This window comes from Desmodus rotundus, chromosome 4 (genome assembly GCF_022682495.2).
Source record: "Desmodus rotundus isolate HL8 chromosome 4, HLdesRot8A.1, whole genome shotgun sequence".
Classification (NCBI taxonomy): Eukaryota; Metazoa; Chordata; class Mammalia; order Chiroptera; family Phyllostomidae; genus Desmodus; species Desmodus rotundus.
Genome location: NC_071390.1, coordinates 177,518,506 through 177,542,189, shown reverse-complemented (window position 1 = coordinate 177,542,189; position 23,684 = coordinate 177,518,506). Strand labels below are relative to the sequence as shown.

At 60.5% G+C, this 23,684-nt stretch overlaps 1 protein-coding gene across 2 annotated transcripts; it reads right to left on the bottom strand.

The window, feature by feature from the left end:
- On the bottom strand, positions 1-18,836 carry NSG1 (neuronal vesicle trafficking associated 1). Of its 2 annotated transcripts, XM_053922121.2 has the most exons (5): positions 18,701-18,836; positions 18,197-18,351; positions 14,616-14,732; positions 3,976-4,086; positions 1-1,181 (listed from the first exon to the last, which is right to left on the bottom strand). In XM_053922121.2, the coding sequence occupies exons 2-5, from the start codon at positions 18,323-18,325 to the stop codon at positions 981-983; spliced, it is 558 nt and encodes a 185-aa protein (XP_053778096.1). In that variant the 5' UTR covers positions 18,326-18,351; positions 18,701-18,836; the 3' UTR covers positions 1-980. The 2 variants fall into 2 exon arrangements, with proteins under 2 accessions (XP_053778096.1, XP_053778097.1); XM_053922122.2 differs by lacking the exons at positions 18,197-18,351; positions 18,701-18,836 and adding an exon at positions 14,839-15,190.
- Positions 18,837-23,684: the final 4,848 nt, after the last annotated feature.

Here is a 23,684-nt window from a genome sequence, read left to right as displayed (position 1 = left end):
TGGCAGTTTTGTAAACGTACTTTAATGTCAAGATTCAGGTTGAAACAACTTTTTACAGAGATTGGGAGTTGAAACGCCACCACTGGCCTTGCGAGGTGCTGCACCAGCCCCACCCCAGCCTTTCCTGCCCGCTGCTTACACTGGGGGAGTTGTGTCTGCTCCCCAACATTACAATCGAAGTAGCCTTGGCTCTCCAGCAATTACATTTTCACTTTTCCCACCCCACTAGTTTTCCAAAAACTAACTTGCTAGTAGGGCCGTTGGTACAAATTTAGTCATAACAGCCGTGAACAGAAGGGCCAGCGGGGTGGCATTCCTGTTCGGCCAGCACGCCACCGAGCAGCTGACCCCTCCAGGGAGGCGTGTCCAGCAGCCCGGGGCCCAGGGCCCTCTCCCTCCAGATTCCCCGCACCCCAAATGCCTTGCCATAGTCAACATGCACTCGAGCAAAACACACGGTCTGACAGGGACCTGGTGGCACCTGTCCCTCCCCCTCCGCAGCGCTCACCCCCGTGAGCCACGGCAGTCAGTGCTGGCGCCCCTGGTGGGGCGGGGAGCACAGCTTGCTCTGAGCAAAGCAGGGGCGCGCTGGGTGTGGGTGGGCGGTGCGTCTGCAAACAGCAGGGCAGCTCAAAAATCAGTTCCACAAGTGCGTCGTTTGTCTGAAACGCAGACCCCTTGCACGTCCAGGGTAAATTTACTTTTGGACAACGTCACATAGACCCCAGCAGAGTAGCTGAGTTGAGACCCCGCAACGTGGAAAGTGTGTCGGCGCTCTCAGGCACCGCGGACGTGCACTTGACCTTTTGCTCTTGGGAGGTCTGCGGCAGGTTTCATTTGCAAAGCAGCAGTAGCAAACAGAAGCGGTTGCACCGTAAATGAGTAACCCCTAACTTATCGGTAGTTATGTTTAATGAAATGTCCCTCAAAGTCCCTTTGTTACCTTCAGGCGGTATATTGTAAGGAACTTGCCCACCTCGCTAAGCGGACTTCTCGGCCGCCTCGGTCTCCTGCTCCGACAGCTTCTCCTCCGACAGCACGGACATCCAGGGCGACACGGAGCGGGCGATGCTCTGCTTGGCCAGGTTGTAGTGGTTCACGACAGCGTAGAACTTGTCCGGGGAGTGGGGGTCTTGCTCCGCGTAGTAGGCTGCCAAGCCGTTGGGGATGCACTGCGTGTTCTGGAAGAGGAGACCACCAACACGCGTAGTCAACACGGGGTGCAGGGGGTGCGCCTGCCCTGGGCTCAGAGGAGAAACAGTGCTCCGGGGAAGCGGGTGCGGCCCAGCCCTGGGCAAGTCCCACGGAATGGCCGTCTGCCACGAGGTAGGACGAGCGGTGCAAGGGCTCCCAGGGCTGCACGCATCACAGGGCACTGGCCTTCCCGCCACATGGACCGTCTCACACTAGTGGTCGTGTGAGGTCTAGAAAACAGCTAAAGTTCTGACGTGTCCAGCGGAAATAACACTCAGATGAGGACGGAAGGGAAGACAGGCTTCCTGTGAGCCAGGCTGCTGATAAGCCTTACCAGGTGGGGGGACGCAAAGGAGACCGGCCTGGGGGCAGGGGAGGTGGGAAGGTCAGTGGCTACCCAGACAGGAGGGGCTGGGAACAGAGGCAAGAGGCCAAGGATCAGGCCACACCCCCTGTGGGGCCCGAAGGGGAGCTGGAAGGGTGGCCTTGTGGTGTGAACACAGCCGGACAGTCCTGAGGTCCTGTCCCGGGCAAGTGTCCCCCAGTAAGGAAGAGGCTCTGTTCCCACAGGCCAGAGTCCAGGGCGGGGGGCAAGGGAGGCTTCAGACAGCGGGCAGCCCCTAGGGTTCTGTGTGAAATGCTGCCGTCGGGGGATCGTGTGGGGATGTCAGTCTGCAGCTGTCCTGAGCTGGTCAGGTCCAGGGCCCAAGGCTGCCTCTCCTGGTCCCTCCAGATGAGACTGTGTCCCGCCTGGCCCACAGCCCACGAGTTCATCACCTCCAGGTCTGGGGAGGGGTGGGTGGGTGAAGGACAGGGCACGGTTTTCAGGGGAAGGGGTGTCAGGCACCGGCATTTTGCAGAGGCTCAGAAGTCTGTTGATGCTGGCGGCAGCCCTACGCCTCTGCCCCCCATCAGGGCCTGGCGCTGCCGTGACTGTCCCTGCCAGGGTTGCCGGAGCTACTGTGCCTCCTGCCACCCATCAGTGCAGATGGGAACATGCTTCCTGCAGCCCCGTGGAGAGCCGGTCCTCCCCACCAGCTCCCCGACCCCTGGAATGCAGGATCCAGGGACCTGCCAGCCCTCCGTGAGCACACAGCTGCTTCTTCCAGAAGGAGCCAGCAAGACGTGCAATGTGTTCACCCAGCTGGGGGGGCAGGTAGGAAAAGCTCAGCTTTGGAGACAGGCCTGTGCTACCGGCTGAGTTTTCAGGAGCTCAAGTTCTCACTGAGCCTCTGTTCCCTCACCTTTAACGTGGGGCTAAGTCACTCCCAGGTTGCTGTGAGGCCTACAGCCGCCACACAGTAGTTCAGGTGAGGAGCCAGGGCACGTGCAAGGTCGCAGTGGACAGAACAGACCCAAAGCCACAAGGCACACCGTGAAGGGAAGCCCTTTCCCCATCAGTGTGTTGACCCCAGCCGTGACCCCAGCCGCGCCCTAAGCCTTGCAGCTCAGCCTTCGTGGCCAGCCCAGGGACAGTGGGGATGGCTCTGCCGGTCCCCAGCCTGGACTGCCACCTCCCCTTCACCACATCCCTTCCCCTGCTGCTGGCCAGTACAAGGGCCTACAAGACTCCGGAGAAGGTCAACACCTGCTGGGCAGAGAGCAAGTCCGCCCCAGGCTGGGACAGGGCCTCCAGGCGTCTGGGACAGGTACCAGCACAGATGTTAGGAAGTGGCCCGCACAACGGGGTTGCATGAAGAAAATTCTGGCAGGCAGCCTGGGAGCTGGGGGGCCAGAACCCCAGGGTGGGGAGGGCTCCAGAGCCACCTGAAAAAAGGTAGGGAAGGGGGCTCCCCAGGAAGTCGCATCCTGGCCCCTTCCAGCCAGCAGCACAAGGCCATATAGAACAGAGAGCCCTTGTCCCCAGTGGGTGGCCAGGGGGGTCATCAACCTGGCCCAAGGCCTCCTCCCTCCGCAGGAAAATGGGACCCATGGGGTCACCCAAGAAAGCACGTCCCCAACAGCCCCGGGAGGAACACGGGCCCCTCGTGGGACTGAGCCCAGAGGAGCCCCAGGAGGGGGTGGCCCCAGGCCCTTCCCAGCACTTGGCAGTTTCTGAACATGGGCCTGCGTGCTGCCCCTCCGCACAGGTGGGGACCTCCCGACCCCATGCTGCATTGCTGTGCTGGGGAACACGCTGAATGTGCCAGGGTGTGACCAGGTACAACAGATGTGCACAGAGATAGGGAGGGGACTCCCCCACACTCGCACCTCCCCTTCCTCCAGCTTTAGCCCAGCACAGTGGAATTTGGACCAGTAGCTCCCAGCACCTCCAGCTGTGCTCTCCAGCAAGAACCTCCCCACCCCCTGCATTAAGTGCTGGTGGACAATGCCAGTCCCCAGAGACGCAGCTGCAGAGCGGGCTGTCAGGGACGCTGCATCCCCAAGGCTGGCTGTACACAGGATCCCCTGGACCAGGGCACCCAGCAGACCCTGGCCTTGCAGGATGGGGAAGGCCAGTTCAGTCTGCCCCTCCACATGGGGAGTTTGTCCCAGGCCCAGAGAGAAAGAGCCGCTGTTCTGTGACCGGTGAGCCAGCCCTGCTCCCAGATCCAGCGAGGCCCTAGGCAGTCCGCCCTCCCTCCCCACACCAGCCCTCCCCTTCCTGCGGGGCCTGCCACACTGGAGTACCCTCCCTAGGCATTCCTCCCACGGGAACCTTTCCCAAGGACCCTTGCCAGGCTCAGTGACAGCTTCAAGGGCCCAACCATCCCTCAGGGGCTTCAAAGTCTAGTGAGACATGAGGTGCCAGGTGTCAGGTGGGGGAGGGCGGGGCTTTACCTTGAGGACGAACCCGTCGGGGCAGAGGCGCTCGTACTTGTACACCTTGTAGACGACCAGGAAGACGACACAGGTGAGGAAGGCCAGGGCGATGAAGACCAGCACGGAGACCTGCGGGCAGAGGGGCGCCAGTGTGGCCGGGACCCGTGCGCCATGCACTTGCACACAGGCACACGCAGGTGCACACTCACACATGTACACACACAGGCAGATACTGTCTCTGGAAGGAGGCAGGAAAACGCACTGGGAGGCCCCCGGTAGCGGACGTGGCAGAGTTGCTGTTCCCTGGACAACTTTCTGTTCCGTTTCCATCTCCACCACGGCCACACGTCACCCCTGATTTTATAAACCAGCTATTTTTAGCGCTCCAGGCCCTTCGTCCAGGGCTCCAGGTGACGGAGCCTCACGGTCACTGGGACACGTGACTGATGGCTGCCCGTCTGACTGCCGGCAGCCATCGGCTGTTCCAGTGTTTCCCGAGGCCTGCCTGCCGGCCCTGCCCCAGAGCTGGGACCAGCTGGGCCCCCGTCACCTCTGCCCTGGACAGTGTCTGTGTGCTCAGCCGGTGTCCCTGCCACGGAGGGCAGCGCCACGTGCACAAGGAGCAGGTGATGACGGCACGCAGTGGGCGCCCAGCTAACGTCTGCAGGTAAATGCAGGGCACCTGTGGAGAGAGCTCAGAGGCAGAAGGTCCTGCCCCAGCTGGAGGGTGGGTGGCATGGGGGAGGAAAGGACACCAGGTCCGGGCCTTGAAGGTGGTCCCTGTCAGGGCTGTGGCCCTCTCTCAGGGTCAGAGTCGCTCCAGTCTGTCTGGACAATGTGTATTGCATGTGGGCCCCATGCCTGGTGCCGGAAGACCGGCCCCCATGCCTGGTGCCGGAAGACCGGCAGGATGGAGCCATGGCTGCCACAGGGCCGAACACCACAGGGAAGGTGCCATCTGGTCCTGGTGGCAGGGACACAAGCCTACAGCCCCGCGTGTGTGGCTGGGTGACAAAGGGGGTCAGTCCAGAAAGCGGGGGGCAGTGGCCCCAAGGACATGTGGCACCAGAGGGAGCAACAGAGTAGGTTCAGGGCTTTCCAGCGACCCCAGGAACCCTGCTGGCCCAGTGCCGGGGAGGGGGCGGGGGCAGGGAGGTCACAATGCAGCCCCCGCAGGGGCCCAGCTCCTGCAGGCCAAGGGGGTGGGAGGGCCATGGATTCAGGGCGGTGCAGCTGAGGTCAGCACCTGGGCGCAACGGGGGCTGCGGAAGGAAGCCTTTGCTCTAGAGGCTGCAGCTGTCCCCACTGCCCTCCCCCCTCACTTGGGTTGCGCAGCTGGGAGAGGCACAGCCTCCCCAAGCCTGCCTCCCTGTCCCACCAGAGCCTGCACCCCACGCTTCCTCCGAGCTACTGCTCACCCAGACCTGCCCCGCCCTGCCCGGGACCCAGCCCCCTGCTGGCAGCCCCTCCAAGCTGCTTCAGGGACTCTGCACAGACCAGAGCCTCAGGGCCGCCCCACCTGGGGCTCTGTGGGGAGAGCTGTATTTAGCACAAGTACCTCCTTCCTAACCCTTCATGTTTCATTTTGGACGTTAGTAAGCATTATTACAAGAAGAGGTCCGTGGCACACAACAGGTTAGGCCCTGTGGGACTATGATCTCAATGAAACACTAGCAAAGTGAATTCAACAACGCTTTAAGGGGAGCATCCACTGCGATCAAGTAGGATGCATTCCAGGGATGCAAGGATGGCTCAACACCCACCAGTCGGTCAGTGATACATCACGTTAATAAAATGAAGGATACAAATTAAATGATAACTTCAATGGGCGTGGAAGAAAACATTTGATAAAATTCAACATCCATTTATGATAAAAATGCAACAAAGTAGGTACAGAGGGAACATACCTCAACATAATGAAGGCCATATGTGATAAGCCCACAGCCCACATCAAACTCAACTGTGAAAAGCCAGAAGCAATTCCTCTGAGGTCAGAACAAAACCAGGGTGCCCACCCTCACCGCTCTTACTCGGCATAGCACGGGAAGCCCTGGCCAGAGCAGTCAGGCGAGGAAAAGAAATAAGAGCATCCAAATTGGAGAGGAAGAAGGAAAGCTGTCACTATTTGCAGATGACGTAATATCATATGTAGAAAACCCTGAAGATGCCACCAAACAACTGTTAGAATTAATCAACAATTCAGGTTGCAGGAGGCAACTGGGTAAAATAAGTGGGGGGCAAAAGGCACCCCTCCAGCTACAGGTACCCCGAATCACAAAGGTTCACTTTACACCACTTCGCTTTTACAAAAGATCTGCATTAGTACCTGTCTTCACTGACCGGAAGAAAACGGAAGAGCATTTTTCTCTTTTATTAAAAAAAAAAAAAAGGGTGAAAAGCACAGATAGCATTTGGCACAGGTTTTGCAGCGAGCCACGACAGGCGGAGCCTCGGGCCGAGTGCAAGTGTCAGGGCTGGGTCCCGATGTGTTTGGCACCATTCACAAGATGTGCCTAAGGTCTCAGAGAATCCCGCGAGCTCAGGAGAGTTCCGTCCGGCACAGAACTGAATGTAAGTAAGCACCTTCGTCATGATGAATGAAATGCAGACGTTGTGTGCATGCTGACTTCGGGCCTGGGGACGCTCACAGGTGTCCCTGTAAATGAAAGGTGCCGGCTTCCTCGCTCCATACTTCAGCTCACAAAGGCTTTCATCGGAACCTCCGCTTTCAGACAGTGAGGGAGTCTGGTCTCAGTCCGGGGCTGTGAGGTCCACCACGGTGACTATAGTAACGGCACTATTGTACATTTGAAAGTTGCTAAGGGAATGGATATTAAACGTTCTCACTGCAAGGAGAAATCCGTGTAACTCTGAGGTGATGGGGCGTCACTAGACTCACACGTGGCCATTTCGCAAACCACACAAATACTGACTCGTTACGTTCCGCACCCGACCCTAACGTCAGCAACATCTCAGTAAAAAGAACCTGACGTCCAGCCCTGGAGAGGGGCATTCTTACACCTGTCCCTTGAATTTGGAAACCTCACCAGAGTGCCCCCATCTGTCTCCCCAGCGCACTCCACTGGCCTTTGGGGAACGCCTGCCTCAGGCCTCTCCTCCTGGAAGCCGGCCTGGGCCTTCCCCCAGGATTCCCAGGCCTCGTGGCTGAGGAGCCCACAGAGGAGAGTGTGACAGCCCCCGGAACAGTCAGGGGAGAAGGGCAAAGAAAGAAGCCCCCAGAGAGTCAGCAGGAGGCATGGGGCCAGGCACAGCCCCTCCCGCAGCCGTCCCCTCACCTGCCCCCTTACCCCTGACAACCCTGGCCTCCCTGGGCCCCCAGGTCTGCTCAGCCCTGGGAGATGCCACGGTGGGGACAGAGATGTGGGCATGCGACTCACCACGTGGCACGGCATCCCCCTATGCTTATCATGGCCTGAGGGGAGAGCCCAGGCCCTTCCAGAAAGATCCCCCATGGGGCTCAGAATTGCATCCCAGCTCTGCCCCCTGCCACCTGAGTGTCTGAGGTTGCCTGCGTCTTCCTTGTCTGAAGGGGGGACTCGTGTATCAGGACAGCGTCAAGGGATGAGGAGCATGTTGTCACCCCAGGTACTGGGCCTGCTGTGGGTTCAACTGTGTCCCCCCAAAATACAGCAGCCCTAACCCCTGGTACTGGTGACCTTATTTGGAAATAGGGTCTTTGAAGCTGTGATTAAACTAAGTTGAGGTCATCAGGGTGGGCCCTGATCCGCAGCTGTGTGTGAACCGCCTCCCCCAGGAAATTGGGAGAAATGGAAATTGCAAGGGATCCTGAATGGCCAAAGCAATCTTGAAAATAGACCCGGTTGGAGGACTCACCCTTCCCAATTTCAAAACTTACTACAAAACTACAGTAATCAAAATGGTGTGGTAACGGCATAAGAACAGCCGCATAAAGGAATGGTGTAGAACAGAGTCCAGAAATAAAACCATGTGTCCGCGGTCAAATGACTTTCAGTAACAGGTGCCAGGGCCATTTGATGGGGCAAGAACAGTCTCCGCAACACATGGCGTTGGGACCCCTGGATGCCTGCATGCAGAAGGATGAAATTGGACCCACATGCTGAAAGTAACTCAAAACGGAATAAAGACCTGAAGCTAAAAGCTAAAGCCGTAAAACTCTTAGAAAAAAAAACATAGCAACTAACTCTTCGTGACCTTGGACTTGGCAATAGTGATTTTTGACACCAAAAGCACAAGCAGCAAAAAAGTAAATGCCCTTCAGCAAAGTTAAACAATCTGCACGTGAAATAATAACACCCACGGAATAAGCGAGGTCTGCCACTGGGTGGGGTCCAGTGCCCGGGGCAGCCCCCGCGAAAAACAAACAGCCCAGCGAAAAACGCCAGGACAAAATGTAGACAATTCTCCAGAGACACACACGTAGCCAAGGAGCGACGCCCGCCGACGCTGGCCGTCGGGGACACGCACAGCGGCAGCACAGTGAGCTCACACTGGCACGGCGGTACGGAAACAGACGGGCACAGCACCCGCACACAGTAAGAGGAGGCGGAGCACCGAGGCCGCCCAGCAGGCAGCTGCCGTGGAGAACGGGCTCCTCGATGTGTTACATGTGACGTCGCTGTATGAGGGGCAGTCCCTCTCCCGGGGACAGACCCAAATCCACCGAGCACGGTGTGCAGACAGCTCAGACTGGAGCGCTCACAGCAGCCAGAAAGGGCAAACGACCCACAGGGCCACCGGTCGATGCCGGGGACACCAGGACAGGGAACTCCAGGGGCAGAGAGCGGGTTGGCGGTCACTTAGGGCTGGGGCAGGGGGACAGGGAGAGACCGCCAATGGGATGGTTCTCTTCGTGGTGTTGGCCGGACGGCACCGCAAAAGCACTAGACGTTGCCGAGCCGCACGCTGGGAAACTGGGCGGTGTAGGTTACGTGCATTTTACCACAATTTTAAAAATGGCTGGGAGGCGGGAGGCCGGGTGGCACAGGCCGAGGCAGGGGCAAGACAAGAGGGTGAGCCCACACCAGAGCAGTCCTGCCCGGGGGGCAAGAGGGTCCTTGGAAGTATTTTCTGAAAAGAACAGTCAGGCATGGAGCGCAAATCGGATATGGGCCTTGGGGTGAACTCACAAGGAGTTTGTAAGGGAGGGACTGTGGGTCCTAGGTGCTCGGCACAGTCCCAGCTGAGTCCTGCCCGGGTGTCCCAGATGCACTGTGTCCACTATCATTCGGGAGACTCCCAGCCGGGCCACTCAACCTGCAGGGAAGGCCCTGCCTGGCCCCCGAATCAGTTCTCTAAGTGTTCACCGCAAGCGGGGCATTAGGAAGCGCCCACTGAAGACATGAGGGACTCGCGTGGCATTGGAATTTGATGCGTTCCAGTCTGCTCTTCCAGGCCTGGGGTCTCCTCTCCTTCTTAGGGCCCCACTGGGGTGGGGCCTCTGGTGTCTGCAGCAGGGGACAGTTGCCCCACAGAGCCCACACAGCTGCAGGTGCGGGACACAGAGCCTGGTGTGCTTGGTATGAGAGGAACATCTGTCCAGCCTACTTCCACCCCTGGCTAGCCAGGTGACCTGGAGCCTGCTCCTTGACCTCTCTGACCTCAATCCCCGCCACCCCCATCCAACACCAGGGCAGCAGACCAACCCTCAAGACTGAAAGGGACAGTCCTCGTGAAGCTGGGGGTCCACGGGCACTGTGTGGACGTGGCTGGGTTCTTACTCCAGTCAGTGTCCTCCCACCCTGGGGGGAGAGGAAAGAAATGTGCGTTTCCACTGAGTAACGCGGTAAAAAATAATCCTGGGAAAGAGGGTGCATCCTGACACTATCCAGTGTTTACAACGCTAGGTATTCTGGGCAGCCCACCCAAATTCGACCACACAAACACCCCCACCCCAAGAGGTGACCCAGCCCACTGGTCACCCGATACCGGGCGACGCCCCCACTCGCCAGCTGGGGTAGACAACGTGGGCTCTGCACCCTCAGAACCAGGACCGAACCCTGCAGGTGCTCAGAGAGGGTAGGGGTGTTCAGAGGCACCTCTAGGAGCTCCAGGCCACCAGGTGAAAACACCACCACTGAATGCCAAGGAGATGCTGTGGCTGTTCATAAATATTTAACAAGTGCATCTGGAAACACACCCAGGGATTACCGGAGAGTGTGCTCAAGGTCACGCAGGATGTGAGAGAAAGATGCACCCCCCCCTTCAGACTCATGTGTGACAGGGTGAGCAGGGACACCCCCTGCCGTGTCGCCAGCCAGCAGTGGGGACCAGTCACACGAACGAGGCCTCTGCCCCTAGGATGCTCTCCCAGCTCCTGGTTGCCCATGAGAGACACACGCCCGGGTGACCTTGGAATCTCATAAAAACCCCGAAGGTACTGTGGCGGGGCCCACCAGCTCTCCCAGACCCTCTGCTACCAGAGGGAGGGGCTGGAGCTCAGGAGTGTCAGCAGCTCCGTCCTGCAGCCACACAGCCCCCAGGGGTCGGCAGGCCCCTCCCACCGCTCCGCCCTGTTGTGGCGTCACCCAGGCGTCACTGCCCAAGCTGGGCCAGGGCGGTGCGCAGCAGCCTCAACCCGCCTCTCTGCACGGGCAAGCCCGAACACGCGATAAAAACTGTTCATTCTCGGCATAAACACACCAGTGATTGGAACAACGGCTTTTCTCGTGGGCACGAATGTCTTCTGAAGCGTGTTTGGCCACCGTGCAGGGGGCGGGGGCAGGATGTGTCTGGCAATCTCAGAGTGGCCGAGTCTTAGGAAACCCTGCCCTCAGTTACCTAGCAACCAGCCTGGCAACCTCACGGCCCAAGAGATTAATCCCTGAGTGATCACCGTAAAGGAGCATCCACAGAGACAGCTCGGCTCAAGGATGCGGTCCAAGGGCGCACAAAGACGGGGCTCAGAGCGGCGGCGCCTCGCTCCTGTACCACACGATTTAGAGACAAAGGGAGGTTATTCGCTTGTTGCTCCCACAGCTGGAAGGCCCCAGCTCGTTCCTGAAGAGTCACGCGATGACGGAAAGGTCTGAGGAGGTGGCTGGGCTGGAGACAGACGGGCGGGGCCGCGTCACCAGGAGCTTGCGGAAGGCCGACTGTCCCAGGGCTCATAGAGAGGGTCCGCAACCCCGACCCGCCAATGCCTCCCACGGGATGCCTTCAGGGATGCCAGAGACAAAACAGCAATGAAAGGCCAAGAGAACATTCCAGAAAAGCAAGCACTCAGCATTTCCAAAGGCGCCGGCCCTCCTGAGCTTGCCCCCCTGGGCCTGCCCCTACCCGGTGCTGGAATGCACCCCGCCCATAAGGGGTCGCTAGAGAGCTCGCTGTGGCGCACACTCCCAGGGCTGGCACTCTGCCCCCCATTCCCCCGCCCCCCAGGCCGATGCTTGGGAGCAGCCAGGCAGACTCTCCTCCCCTCTTCAAAGGGGCCGCGGCAAAGGCCTGGCGCCTCTCACAATGCAGGTGGTTCCCGCTGCCGCTGCCGAGTGCAGCCCACGGGCAGCCCACGGGCCTCCCAGTCAAAGCGCTGAACCGCCCAGACTCACAGCCCGCTGCCACTCACTGACTGTGAGCCCCAGGCAGCACCTGCCCAGGCCACTGGGGGAAAAGTGACAACACGAGGCCCAGAGAGAGGGCTCTGTCAAGAGCTGCCACTGAACTCGTGAAGCGAGGGCCCCACAGGCAGGCCCTGGACACCGGGCCAATGCCCCTCTCCCCCAGCGGCGGTCTGTTAGTCACCCACAGGTCACCAGGTGGGACTGTGCGCATACTCAGCCCCAGATGGGAAGGGCTCAGGACCTCCTGTCCTGCCTGGCACCCAGGGGCTGATGAGAGCACCGCACCAGGAGTCCGGTGCCTCCACTTCTGGCTCACGTGGTCTCAGGGGCCAACAGGCCCTGATTCCCTCCCCCAGGTCACTGACTCAGGGCGAGAAGCCTTTGCTTCAAAATGACTTCACGGGACACCTGGTGACGGGCGTGCCACCAGAAGAGAGGCCTGGGCCGAGAACAGCCTCTCAGAGCAGGGAGCAGGGGCAGGGGCAGGGAGGCCAGGGCACCCCGCTGTGAGGGAAGAGACCAGAGGAAGGTGAAGCCGCTACTGGAGGACCGGGGAGCAGGCTGCCCCAGCTCTATCGGCCCCTGAGGAGGGTGACTGGTCCTTGTAGTTCAAGGTCAAAGGGCTCCTGGAAGCACAACCTCCAGCCCAACGGCGGCCTGGGGTCAGAGCGCCCCAGGCAAACCCACCCTCCATGAGAAGCCATGTGACCTCAGGGGTCACAGCCAAAGGCAGGCCACCTGGGTCCGCTCTGCCTCAGTTTCCCCTTGGCGGTGCGATGGAGACAATCACGGTGCGTTCTTCCCGTGTTTCAGGACTGGGGGAGATGATACGCATCACAAGCGGGACCCAGAGTGTGGTGCGTGGGAGCATGCCACAGTGTCAGATGCCATCACTGCCCCCTGAGAGGGCGGGGGCACTCAAGGGGGCTGCGTGGGGGAGGTGCTATCTGAGCTGGCACTGGAGGTGCGTGGGGTGTGGGGTGTGGGAGCTGGAGGTGTGGCATGTGCGGTGGGAGGTGGGTGAAAGGCCCCAGACCGGCGGGCAGGGAGTCGTGGGCTGTGCCCCACTCCCCACCGGTGACCATTTGAGACTCAACAGCTTCATATGTGAAAGGAGCTGGTGACGCCCCCCTCGGGGTGGCTGTGAGTCACAAGGGGCCACAGATGCTGAGCGCCCAAGTGCGCCTGGCCCGCGTACACGCAGCGCTGGGGAGGAGGGCGCACTGCGGGGCAGCGAGGTCCTGGGCCCTGGCTGCATGCGTCACCTTAGGCATCCCCAGGGGGTGGGAGCAGAGACGAGGCAGGGTTCTGCCACCACAGCTGGTCCCCCGGGATGGGCACCGGTCTTCTTGAGATCCTCTGGGCCCAGGCCCTGGGCAACAGGAGCCAAGTAACCACCCAGAGGCCCAGCTGTGGCTGCTGAGAGCCCTGGTGGCCAGGTATGTCACCCGTGCCCTAAACAAGGGACCTGGGGACTGGCACCCAGGGGACGTGCGGAAGAAGCACAAACGAAGGACACCAGAGGTGGGGGACAGCCTGACACCCAGTGGGCACTCAACAGGAAGAGACTCCCGCTCAAGTGCCCCCTGCACCTATGGACACGCCACACTGGGGCTGCAAGAGGCACAGGGCAAAGCAGGGATGACCAGGGATGGCAGTGGTGTCCCACCAGGGAATGATGCCATCACAACCTTCAAATATAGGTCACTTCTGCCTCAAACAGGGGATGATCCCAGGGCACAGACAGGGCAGGTAGTGAGAGGCAGCAGATGAGGCTAAGCCAGAGTGAAAGGGAGTGCCGACCCCGGCTCAGCGTGGCCTGGTCCCGGCCCCGAACCCCTCAGCCAAGCCCCAGCGGCCCACATGCCCTCCTCACACCACCCGCAGACCGACCTGGGCCCATATGTAGAATGGGCCGTACAAACAGCACTTACCTCTGGGGCGGGGGGCTAGATGAGCTAGCACAAGGAACACTCCCTCCCCCGAAACTCGGGTGGGATCCCTGGGCCAGGCAGCCTCTGCCTGGTTTTCCTCCAGCCCAGTGGGGCAGCATGGAGCCATGGGAAGGAGGAGGGATTTAGGATCACTCCCTGGCCTCCCCAACCACCCCCCGCAAAGACTCCTCTCCTCCTCGGCTTCACTTCCATCTGTTACCTGATCCCCCACATTGTCACCGAGCTGGGGAGGACCTGGTGTACAAGCAGTGTGGACACCTCCACACCCCTGCATGAGCACAGTACTCACACGTCCTCAGAGAGGACGGCCAAGGCCGCTCTTCAAGGCCTGGCGACCCCGAGGTCCCCCATATCACCCCTTTTGGTCTGCACGAGGGCTGCCCTCCCACCATCTCTCAGTTCTGGAAGATCAGTATCCTAACTTGTTCCTCAACCCACACAGGTATGTGCACCCCCAGAGAGCCCCCCACAGGCCTGGTGGGGCCCACCCCGTCCAGCAGCTGCGCCTCCCCAGAAAACTGACCAGAGTGAGGCTTCCGACCCCAACATGAGCGTGTCCAGCAGCCTGTGTCCAGAGGGCCAGCCAAGCCTCACACTCCACACGGCGTCAGGGTGGCACGGAGAGGCTGGACGCAGGGCTCTGGGCCCTGGCCCTGCCACGGGGAGCTGTGACCGCTCTGTGCCTCCACTTCCCCATCTGCGAAATGGGCCACCCCGCCTGCCCCGCCCTGGTGGGAGGGCTGTGTAGATGAGCTAGCACGTGTGCAGCGGGCTCGGGTCCGTGCTGGGCGGGTGACGAGCGGGACAGTTACCCTTCAGTCACTGTCTATTTCCCTCCCACAACCACTAGGCCAAGATTTCTGTGTTTGCTGCGTGGCTTTGCACATGTTTAAGATCTTTGTCTAAAAGAAAGTTTAGTGGTGGGTTTCCCCCATTTTTAAAACTAAGTAACACGTGCTTATTTGGGAAGACGAAAAACAAAGAACTTTTTTAAGCCACAAGGTGGTTTGGCACAGCTGGGATCACAGGATCAGCCCAGACGAGTGGTGTCTCATCCTGTCGTGGTCCCTCCCCAGGTCCCCTCTGCATCCGGGGACCCTCCTGAAGTCCAGCAGCATCTCCCCCGCGCCCCAGGGCCACTCACCTTAAACCTCTCCGACATGCCCTCGGCGATGCTGACAGTGAACTCGGCGATTTTGTGGACACGCCCCTTGCCTTTCTTGCGGTCAGGTTCATACTCAGTCTTAGTTTTCACGACCACCTTGTCCAGGAAACAGAAGCAAAGCTTTGGTCAGTGGGCAGCCAGGTGCCTTCCGACACACCTGCCCGAACAGATGCGTGTGAGAATGCTTGTATTCAAAAGTTACCATTTTGCCAGGAAATAGTTCACAAAAAAGAACCAGGACAGCCACCATCACGGGCGGCCTCCTCTGTGCCAGGACTTCGAGAGAAATTACCCACGAAGGGTCCCGACAGCAGCCCCAAGAGGGGACAGTGGTAACTGAGGGCTAGAGAAGTTCAACTCAGGGCCAAGGCCACACAGCTAGTAGGTGGCCAGCTAACGGGACCCCACAACGCCAGCTTCCTCTGACCGCTGCCCCAAGCCCTTCCCCAGCCCGGGGGCGCAGGGTGCCTTCGGTTCCGCTGGTGCTCAGAAGGAGCCGTGGGTTTTAAAAGGGGAGAAGGCCTGAGGACGCTGTTCCCTCCAGGATTAGGCAGAAGCAGGCGCCAGCCTTCAAGAAACAGGATCTCCGCCCCTCTCTGTCCGCCCTACGCCTTCCTCCTCTCCCTGCTGTGAGGGGAGGGTTTCTCCAGACAGGAAGCCTGCCCCACCACGTCCCACGCAAACCCTTCCTCACACCCACGCCAGCCTCAGAGGACGCCCTAGCCCGCCCCTTCCAGCCTCCTCACCGTCCCTGCCCTCCCCACACCCCGTGGCGGAGGACTGTTCACATCTGTCCCCACTGGACAAGGAGGTGTCTGGGAGCAGGGTCTGGGGTCACACGTCTCTAATCCCCAAGCCCCCACCCCCAGAGCAGGAGCCAGGAAGGGTGTGTCGAACTGGGGAGCTCCGCCCCCATTCTCCCTCCCTGATGACAACGCTCTTTCACTGGGCAGCTCAGGGTTTGGGGTGGGGGCCATTCTCCAGGGCGGTGGGACCAGGGCAGAATGAGAAAACCCTCTCAAGTCAGGACGGCCACCCACAGGCAGGCAGCTGGAGGGGCTCCCGCCCTGAGCTTGACCCTGGACCCGGCTCTGGGAGAACTTGGCCCATGCTGGAAAACGACCCCAAGGGCCAGTCCCTGTAACCAGCTCTTGCCTTCCCTCCACCCCCACCCTCCCACGCAGAGGGGCGTGAGTGCCCAGCCATGCTCCAGCACCACCCTGCCGTCCACCCTAAATTCCAGCTGAGCCCGACTAGCTGTGTGACCTTGAGCCCACACTTGGCCACTCAGGACCTCAGCATCCTTGCCTGGGCAACGGAACAAGGCCCATATCGATGGGCTACGGTGAGGCGAGGGGTCCGCAGAGCCTCAGCCCCGTGGGGACTGCTCATTGTCCCTTCGGCCTGGGTTCAGTCTGCATCTGCCACTAACAGGCTGGCTGACCTCGGGCAAGTCCCTGAAACCCTCTGGGCCTCCACCTGCACCCCTATCACATGGCGTAATCATGGCGCTGCCTGGTACAGTCAGCAGGACCGAGGAATCGCACCCGTGAAGCCCAAAGCCCAGAGCCTGGTGCACAAGACACAGCCAACCAACGTCAGGGCATGCAGCCTGGACCCCGCTGCCGCCCTGCGGCCACCATCACTGTCACACCTCCAGAACTTCGGCACTCAGCACACATCCAGCACAGAGTCTGCTGACAACCCTAACTGCCTCTTCAGCCCTCGGACACTGTCACGTGGAGCAAGTGACATCGCCTCCCAGAAGCCTGGCTGCGAGCAACAGGGTGCTGCTGTTCGGTCTCAGAAGGGCCTCGAGCAGAGGACAGCGGGAGGCCCTGCCGGAAGCTTCTGCATTCCGGAAGTCAGGAGCCCTGAGCCCAGTGACCTTGGGCTCGTCCAGTAAGTGACTCTGACACTGGGCTTCCTCAACTGTGACCTTAGGAATCTTCAACACCAACTCTCGCAGCTGCTCCCTGTGTTTGAACATGCCCAGAGACGGGAGACTCATTACCTTTGGGGGCTGCCTCGGCTACTCCTGGCAGTCCCGCTGGTCAGCCAGGACCCCCTCCCTGCCTGACCTCCTCCCTGACAAGCCTGTGTGCCAGACAGTCCTGCAGTGGGACAGACTGAGGGCGAAGGAGCAGGGTCACTGATGGGCACTGCTCGGACATGTCATTCCTGGCTCAGGCCGCCCCACTCTGGGGGCAATGTGGGGGGCTGGGGGCATGGGGCCACGCTGTTCTAACTGGGCTGGATGCCCCCTACACAGCCCAGCCCCTCCCGAGCAGCCACTTCTGGGCCATCAGTGCCCCAAATGGCTCCAACCACGGCCCAGGTGCACGGGTGACCAGGGATCCTCCTTGCCGGGGCTGAGAGACCTGTGCCTGCCTTGCTCCTGCCCCCACCCCCCATCCAACACAGGCGGTGCAGCGGGGGAGTGGCCCACTGGGGGTGGGGGGGCAAGTGAACCTCTCACAGGGCCCACCCTGGCAGTAAAGGAATCATCTAGAGGGGAAGGACTCACCACAGGAATATCCCGCCATCCCCATGGCCAGCCATCACCAACAGCCCAAGTAACCACGCCTGAGTCAGAACCTCCTCACCAGGGACTAGGTGATACAATGGACGCAAATGTGCTCCACTCTGGGAAGGGAATGTGCCTGCTCGTGGCAGTGGCCGTGGCCCTGGCCGGGGTGGTTTTCATGAAGCAGCCAGGTGGTGAGAAAGGATATTGTTTATTATTTTAGGTTTGTATTTTACAATACAATTGTGTGAGCTTTTAAGCATCGCATTTACCATTTTTTAGTGTTAACTCCTGAAAATATTATCCCTAAATGAGCACAAACTACTTGACTGGATGCTGTATTCAACAAAAGGCAGGATCCTTTACATTCAGAAAAAAATAAAACCCTCCACGGCTTGGGGGTTGTCCCCAGTTACACCAACACCGAGGGCAGGAGCGCGCGTTCGGAGACTTCACAAAAGGAACAAAGGAGGAGGCGGCTGGGTGTGAGCGCACGCAGCCTGCAGCAGCCACAGCCGGCTGGGAGGGGCGGCGCAGAGGGCGAAGAGGGGATTCAGTCCCCGGAGGGGCCACCCGGCCGCGGAGACCTGTCTCCCCACCGCAGTGGGGCAAATCAGGCTGAAACGGAACCACCTGGGCAGCGGGTCCCGCGCTCACCCCAGATCGAGGGCTCCCCGGTACCATGGGGCGGAGACGGGGAGGGGCAGGGACGGGGAGGGGCAGCGTTGGGGCGCAGCTGGGGGGGGGGGGGGAATACAGGGACATCTCTCTGACAAGACTCCCACGGAAATCGAGAAGGGGCCTTTCCCGTCGCACGCGTTCCGTTGTCTGCATGAAGCTGTCATTCCCGCCCCCGGATCATCGGATCCAGAACGCCGCGCGGGGACGCTGTCCTGGGGGAGGACTGTCCCCCAGCACGCCCGAGTCCGCCCCACTTCGCGTCCCCAGCGCACGCGGCAGGTTTCTTTTGTTGCAGCCGCCGCCCGAGATTTGGGGGTGCGCACCCGGCACAGCGGGGTGCGGGGCCTCTCACCTTATCCGGGGGCGGGAACTGCAGCTGATTGACATCGAGGGGCGTCATCAGGGGGATGGTGTCGAAGCCATCCTCCAGCAGCACCTGCTTGGTGCCCTTCTCCGCGAAATTGCTCCCCAACTTCACCATGGTTCCGGGAGACCCGAGGCTGCCGCCTGCGTGGGGAGAGCCGGGCCGGAGTCACCGCGAGCAGGACCCGCCCGCTGTCCCCAACTCGCCAGCCGCCTAGTCTCTAGGGAGGTGTAATGAGGACGCGGCGGTCAAGGCCCGGGGTGGGGGACTGCTGTGTCTGTACAGGCTCCGGTCCCGCCGGACGAAACCACGGGGGCGCTCCGCGGGCGGGCGAGGGGGCGCTGCCCCTGCCCGGAGGGTCGACACGCGTCCCTGGTCCTAGCGCCGCTGCGCCCGAGACCCCCGTCCCTCCCGCCTGGAGTGACTAGCGGCCCCGGAGCCTGCTCCCGGCGGGCAGGGCCCAGCCCCGGCCCCGCGGCCGCCCGCACCTACCGCGCCCGGCTCCCGCAGGTCTGGGCTCCGACGCGCTCCGAGCCTCCGCGTCCCCGCTCTGCTCACAGCAATGGCGAAGGCGGTGCAGCGGGGCCGGGGCGGGAGCCAGCGATTGGGCTTGGCGGCAGCCCCCTCCCCCTTCCTCTTCCCCCTCCCCTCCCGCCTCTCTTTCTGCCGCGCCCCGGGGCTAATTGTGCGCGGGTGAGTGTGCGCGTGTGGCCGCGGCGCCCCCGCCTTGACGCAGCGCGCGCGGTGCACAAAGGAGCTCGGGGCGAGCGAGAGGGGGGCGCTCCCTGGGGACCCCGCGCTGCAGACCGAAGGGGAGGGGGTGAGGAGCAGGACGGGAGCGCGCCCCGGAGTAGGGATCGCGGCGGCGGAAGGCACCCCTGGGCTGGGGACCGGGGAAGCGAGAAGCGGAAAGAGGGCTGCGCAACACTGGGGCGGCGGCCGGGACGCGAGGCCAGTCGTAGCGAAAAAGCGGAATATCCTAGGGATGGAGTGACCCCTGAAAGTGGGGGAGGGTACCCCGTCCGCAGCCGCTCTAACAGGGGGGTCTTGAAAGATGTGGAGGGCTTGGGTGGCAGGGGGTCTCCAGGAGGCGGCGGACGTGGCAGGGGCGGAGCGTTCCCTCCGTGTGCAGCTGCGCTGGGGAGGGGGCAACAAAAGGAGGGCGCTCCCCAGTATAAAGGGGGCACAGATGGAAGAGGAGGTGGGCCATGTTAGGTGATGCGGGATGCGCTCTCCAGGACTGAAGACGGTGCCCGGCAGCGGGGCGGGGGACATGGGGCGGGTACGCCCCAGGGTAGTGGGAGGGAGGGTGTTCAAGGCAAAGAGCGCTTCGCGCGCCGCGTCGTGGGGGAGGGGGAAAGGTCTCTCTGGTGTGGTCGGAGGAGAAACCAGAGGTCCCCTTTCCACAACAGCAGCCTCCAACATCCCGGGGTCCTCTAGAAAAAGCACGGCCTGAAATGAAGGAAGGGGTTCTAACCTCCCTCGCTGGCCCCCTCCCCTCCCTCAGCGGGGCACTGTCGCAGCTGCCCAGAGTAAGGCCCCATTTTGCAGACTTCCAACCAGTCCCGGCCGCAGGACCCGCAGATGCAAAGCTGCAGGGCTGTGGGAGGCAGACGAGGAGGTTTGGGACAAGGCCTCCACTGCGGAATCGCTACTTCCCCAGGCACCTGTGTCCTGCCCTGGGAGGGCACAGAGTGGGTGTCCCCTGGGCTCCCCCTTTGCCTGGCTGGTGGCCCCAGGCCCAGCGTTTTCCACCAGCCAACTGAGAACCATGAGAAAAACCCACACATACAGTAAACCGAGAGCGCGGTCACCAGCCACTGCCCAGAGCCCTGGCTGGTCACTTGGCCTGGGCACTGCCCCTTTTATGGGTGAGGTAACTGGATTCCTCTTCACTCACCGCAGGTCCCCAGCAGGGTCCCAGGGGGCCTTTGACCACAGGGCAGCCGGACAGGGCCCAGGCTCCGGGCAGATGACCCCTGGCCAGCCCAGCCCAGGGAGGGCAGGGGTCCTGGCAGCTGACCTCTGCCACTGGCCCGGGGCCTGGCCTCAGCGTCCTTTCATCAAAGGCCCCTGGAAACACAGGGATGGCGTATTGACGAGGTCTCTCCGTGTGCCATTAGGGTTTCTCACCTGGAGGAACCCCGGAGCAGGTGAGGAGAGTAGTCGGAGCTGTGCAGGCCGCCCTGGGGCTGTTTCCTAGCATATGAGGGTCAGGGGTCAGGACGAACCCTGTGCGCTCCAGGGAGGAAGCTGTTTCGTCCCCGTCTCAGTTGCCAGCGGTTTAAAGGCCACTGGTGCACGCACTGGTCGGAGTCCCACACGGGCTGCTGCAGGGCAGGCTGTCCTGCACCCCTGAGGACCACAGAGACGACAAGGACTCGTGGCTGTCACAAGTGGTTGCCACGGACGGTCGCTGTGCTGTCCTGGTTTTTGACTGGTGCTGGTCACTGGGGCTTTGCAGCTTCGTCCTGCACGAGGGTGTCCACAGTGCACCAGGCTGGGAGCTTACGGAGGGGGGAATGGACCGGCCAGTCTTTGAGGGAAGCAGTGAGCCCACGAGTGGGGGAGGTCACCCCCACAGCCAGGGGGCTGGGATTAAAGGATGAAGTCCCCGAGGGAGGACTGAGGGACAGCAGATGGGACTCGGGGCACAGGGAAGGCATTCCAGGTAGGGGACAGAATGGGTGAGGCAGTACCACACTGTTGGTGGCTTACAACAGCAGACATGTATCAACTCACGGCTCTGGAGCACAGACGTCCCAAAGCAAGGAGTCAGCAGGGCACCCTCCCCCTGGAGACGGCCTCCTCCAGATCCCAGTGACCGCGGCAGCCCTTGGCTTCTGGTCGCATCACTCCAGTTTCCGTCTCTGTGGCTACACTGCCTCCTTCTCTGGATCTCTTACCAAGGCATTTGGACTTGGGGCCCACTCAGGTCATCCAGAATAGGTTCTCTTCTCAGAACCCTTCACTTAACCACGCCTTGTGCCAATAAGGTGCAGTGACAGGGCCCGGGGACCAGGGGGTGGGGGCACCACTGAGCTTGTTTGGGCATCGAGCTTGCCAGGACGCAGTGATTTGGGGAACTCGGGGGTTGCAGGTGGTTCTGAGAGGGGCAGGGTCTTGGCAAGATATAGGCTGAAGGGGCCACGGTTGCAGACACCCGGACGGCTGTGGGACACACAGTAAAGTCAACAGGATTCGGCCACCCCCTGGACCCCAGTTCTGCCCAAGCACCCACGTTCTGTAACCCCAAGTGCCTCGCAGGATTTTTGACACGTGTTTGGTTTTTCTAGATGACTCCGAGGGACACTTCTAGGGTTACCGGTCCCAGGGCCAGACCCTCCACTGGGGCAATTGCAATAACCCCGCCCCCTGCACCCTCTGCCGGGCAGCCCCCCTGCTGCTCCCCAGCACTCAAGACCCTGCCATTTCCAAGTCCATGCCTGTCACCCACTTCCCCTGCCCCACCGAGTGAAGGCCCACTACAACAGCAGGAGGCCGTGCGACGCAGTCTGATTTCTAACCCTGTCTCTCTCACTTCCTGGCTGTGTGACTGCACGCTAGTTGCTTAACTTCTGTGCGCCTCAGTCTCCCCTAGAGAAAATGCAGATGATGCTAGCACCTTCATCAGAGTGCTGTTATGAGAATCAATCGAGTTATTATGATATCTTAAAAACCAGAAACAGCTTGCTTTGGCTATGATTACAGCTTCGACCCCTCATTCGGTGCCCCTGTGCTTTCTTTTCTTGGTAGCTTGTGCTGGAGCCAGCAGGAGGCGTAGATGTCAGGGGTAGGGTTAATGCTCAGAGTGACAAGGGAGACTGTCCCCAGGTCCTGATGAGTCTTTTTGGAGCTCAGGAAGTAAATGCGTAGGCCCAGGTGCCAGAGAGGCAGGCCCTGGGCACACCCAGCAGCCTTCCCCACAACCAACCCACGCCAGGCCCACGGGGTGTGGGGCCAGCCTGGCCATCCACACAGGGAGGCTGCGGCAGCCCAGAAGTTTCTGCCCCCCTTTCCACAGCCTGTTCCGGGGGTGCTTCACCCACTTGTTTTTGTTTTTTTAACTGAGATAGAATTCACAGACCACCCATCTCCCCACTTAAAATGCATGCTTTGTTCACGTTTTTCGTTTGTTCACAAGACTGTGCCGCCGTCAGCACTACCTCCGGAACACGTTCATCGCCCCGAACAGAAGCCCTGGCCGTTCGCAGCCCCCACATCCCCTCTCCCCTAGCCCCTCGGAACCACTACTTTATTTTGTCGTTGCCAAGATAGTACTTAAAAAATTGTTCTGCTTTACTGAGAAGCGTTGGCATGTGGCATCGTGTAAGTTCGGGTTTCCAATGAGATGCTCGGAGGAACATGAGCGTCGTGCAATGGAGGCCTGTGGGGCTGGCTGACACAGCCGCCGCCTGTGGCATGGGGGGAGGGGTGCGTTTCAGATCCGCCCCCTCCGCTGTCTCTTCTGCACACACCCTCCTGTGCGAGGGGGCTCCGTTTCTCCGCCCCACTCCTTTGTTCTCAGAGTCGTCAGTACCCTTGACATGGACTGGAGAGAGACATGGGGCCTCTGGGCCTCCATACACATGGGAAGAATCAGCCCCGCTCCCTCCCTTCTCCCCGTTAAACCCCATACTTTAGCCACACCGGCCTCCCCTCCCCAAAATGCCCGCATCCAGGCCCTGGCCCAGCCCTTCCCTCTGCCTGCAGTGTGCCCACCGGTTCCCCGTGCCCACTTGGCAAACTCATACTCATCCTTCAAAGCCCAGATCCAATACCACCTCCTCCTTGAAGCCTTACGTGGCCTGCTTTATGCTTTTCTACCCGTGAGTTCAGGTAGTTGCACCTTTTTCTAGATTATGGTGGGATCCTGGCAGAACTTGGCCTTTCGTTTCTATGTCCTCCGTGCCCGGAACAGGCCAGGCACACAGCAGGGACTTGCAGCCTGCATTAAATGAATAGTCATCCACTCATTTTATCTTCACAGTGGACTCAGACATTTAAGTGTCAGCTTTGCAAAGCCAAGTTCAAGTGTGTAGTAAGAAAAGTCATGGTCTAACTCCAGCCGAAGGCCGGGGTGCCCTCCCGGTCACTGTGCGTTGTCCTTGCTGCAGAGCACTCATTTCCAGAAAACTCCGAACCTCATTTATAAATAACACGCACGTCCCTAATCATCAGAGAGACGCAAGTTAAAGCTGCAATGAGATATGGCACCTGTCAGGATGGCCGTCATCAACAAATCAACAAACAACAAGTGCTGGTGAGGACGTGGAGAGAAGGGGACCATTTTGCACTGTTGTGGGAATGCAGACTGGCGCAGCCTCTGTGGGAAGCCGTGTGGAGGTTCCTCAAAAAGTTAGAAATGGATCTGCCCTATGACCCAGCGATCCCACCTCTGCGAATATATCTGAAGGAACCAGAACAGTAATTTGAAAGGACATAAGCACCCCTGTGTTCATTGCAGCGTTGTTTA